Source organism: Propithecus coquereli, unplaced genomic scaffold (assembly GCF_000956105.1).
Source record: "Propithecus coquereli isolate 6110/MARCELLA unplaced genomic scaffold, Pcoq_1.0 Scaffold40, whole genome shotgun sequence".
In the NCBI taxonomy this organism is placed as follows: Eukaryota; Metazoa; Chordata; class Mammalia; order Primates; family Indriidae; genus Propithecus; species Propithecus coquereli.
In genome coordinates this window covers 2,479,765-2,481,606 of record NW_012149730.1, presented here as the reverse complement: position 1 = coordinate 2,481,606, position 1,842 = coordinate 2,479,765, and the positions used below count along the sequence as shown (strand labels likewise).

Genomic DNA, 1,842 nt, shown 5'->3' with positions numbered 1-1,842 from the left:
CAGGCAGCTCATGAAAAACTATCTTTAGATTTGAGCCTCTGTTTTCGGGGATATAGAGACTTGGCCAGAGCTTGCCTGGAAGACTGTGTTATGAGAGAAAAGGTTGAATAAATTGCAGGTACTCAGTTTTGCAGTGAGAATGCATAGCAAGAAATTTATCACTAGCAGAGTTTGAAGGGAAGTAAGTTAGGAAGGAAGACTTAAGAAATCCCAGAAAGTTAAAACCAGTGCAAAAAAGTAGAATTTGGTTAAGATTGATATTAATGCATTGCTAATGGTTAAAATTATCTGAAAATGGAATGGGGATTTTTTTTTTGTAAGGTCATCAGTTTTCTTCCCATGTTGATGAGGGATTTATGATAATTAAAATTGCCATTTATTGAGTACCTGTTATAGTCCAGATTCTCTGCTTTGTGCTTTATGTATACTTTCAACAGCCCTGCAAGACAGTTCATTTCTAATCACCATTCATTTACTTGTAATTACTGCCATTAGATCCAATAAGGGCTGAGATAATGTTTGTATGTAGAGCCAGATTGTTTTTGCTGTAAATCCTGGCTCTCCTACTTACTTCTGTGTTAATTTGTGTAAGTTATTTATGCCTCTTGCCTCAGTTTCCTCAGTTATAAAATGGAGATAATAATAATACAGTTGTCCCTTGGTATTGGGGGATTGGTTCCAGGACCCCCTGTAGATACCAAAATCCAAGGATGTTAAAGTACCCTATATAAAATGGTATAGTATTTGCATATAACCTATACAATTTTCCTAATATACTTTAAATCATCTCTAGATTACTTTATAATACCTAATACAATGTAAATGCTATGTAAATACTGTATTGTTATACTGTATTATATTTGTATTATTGTATTGTTATTTTTGTTTTTTCCCCCCAAATATTTTTGATCCCTGGATGATTGAATCCTTGGATGTGGAATCCTCAGATATGGAGGGCCAAATGTGCCTACTTCCTAGGGTTGTTGGGAGTATTAGTACACAAAGGATGTGTAGAACAAACATTGCATGGCATATAGAAAGCCCTCGGTATTTGTTACCTATTAATGTCCTTTCACTTTTATCAGGACAAAGTTAGCATCCTTTTAAACAATGTCCTTTAGGAAAGGGGCCGCAATGTTAAAATACTTCTTTCTCACTTTTTGAGAAAAGATCTAATTAGAATATGATAGAAATTGACTTTGTGGGAAAATGGTCTGAAATCATGGTATCATTTCTATTCTTTCTTTTTCTCTCTTTTTGAAAATCAGATCTTTGGCGTTGCCAGTTCCTTTTACCTTTTGTTAGTTTAGGTTTGATGTGCTTTGGAGCTTTGATTGGACTTTGTGCTTGTATTTGCCGAAGCTTGTATCCCACCATTGCCACGGGCATTCTCCATCTCCTTGCAGGTAGGTCTTGTCATCATTTTTACCTTTTAGCCTCTTCCTGTCTCTTTAGGGACCAAAGAATTATAATTCTTAAACATTCACATATTACTGCCCTGGCATGTTCCCCGAAAAGCTTTTTTACTGTGTTCTTTACCTACTAATGTTTTGTTTTGTTTTCTAAATTTTCCCCCAAGGTCTATGTACATTGGGCTCAGTAAGTTGTTATGTTGCTGGAATTGAACTACTCCACCAGAAACTAGAGCTGCCTGAGAATGTATCTGGTGAATTTGGATGGTCCTTCTGCCTGGCTTGCGTCTCAGCTCCCTTGCAGTTCATGGCTTCTGCTCTCTTCATCTGGGCTGCTCACACCAACCGGAAAGAGTATACCTTAATGAAGGCATATCGCGTGGCATGAGCGGGAAGCTGCCTGCTTTATAATTGCCATTTTTATTATTTT

General features: G+C 36.8%; 1 protein-coding gene across 3 annotated transcripts in view; it reads left to right on the top strand.

The window, feature by feature from the left end:
- Window positions 1-1,842, top strand: part of CLDND1 (claudin domain containing 1) — an 11,419-nt gene extending 9,577 nt beyond the window's left edge. For all 3 annotated transcript variants that reach the window (XM_012652853.1, XM_012652852.1, XM_012652854.1), the window contains 2 exons: window positions 1,269-1,406; window positions 1,580-1,842. In XM_012652853.1, the coding sequence (XP_012508307.1) occupies window positions 1,269-1,406; window positions 1,580-1,800 (359 nt within the window). In that variant the 3' untranslated portion in view covers window positions 1,801-1,842. The remainder of the gene's footprint in view (window positions 1-1,268; window positions 1,407-1,579) is intronic.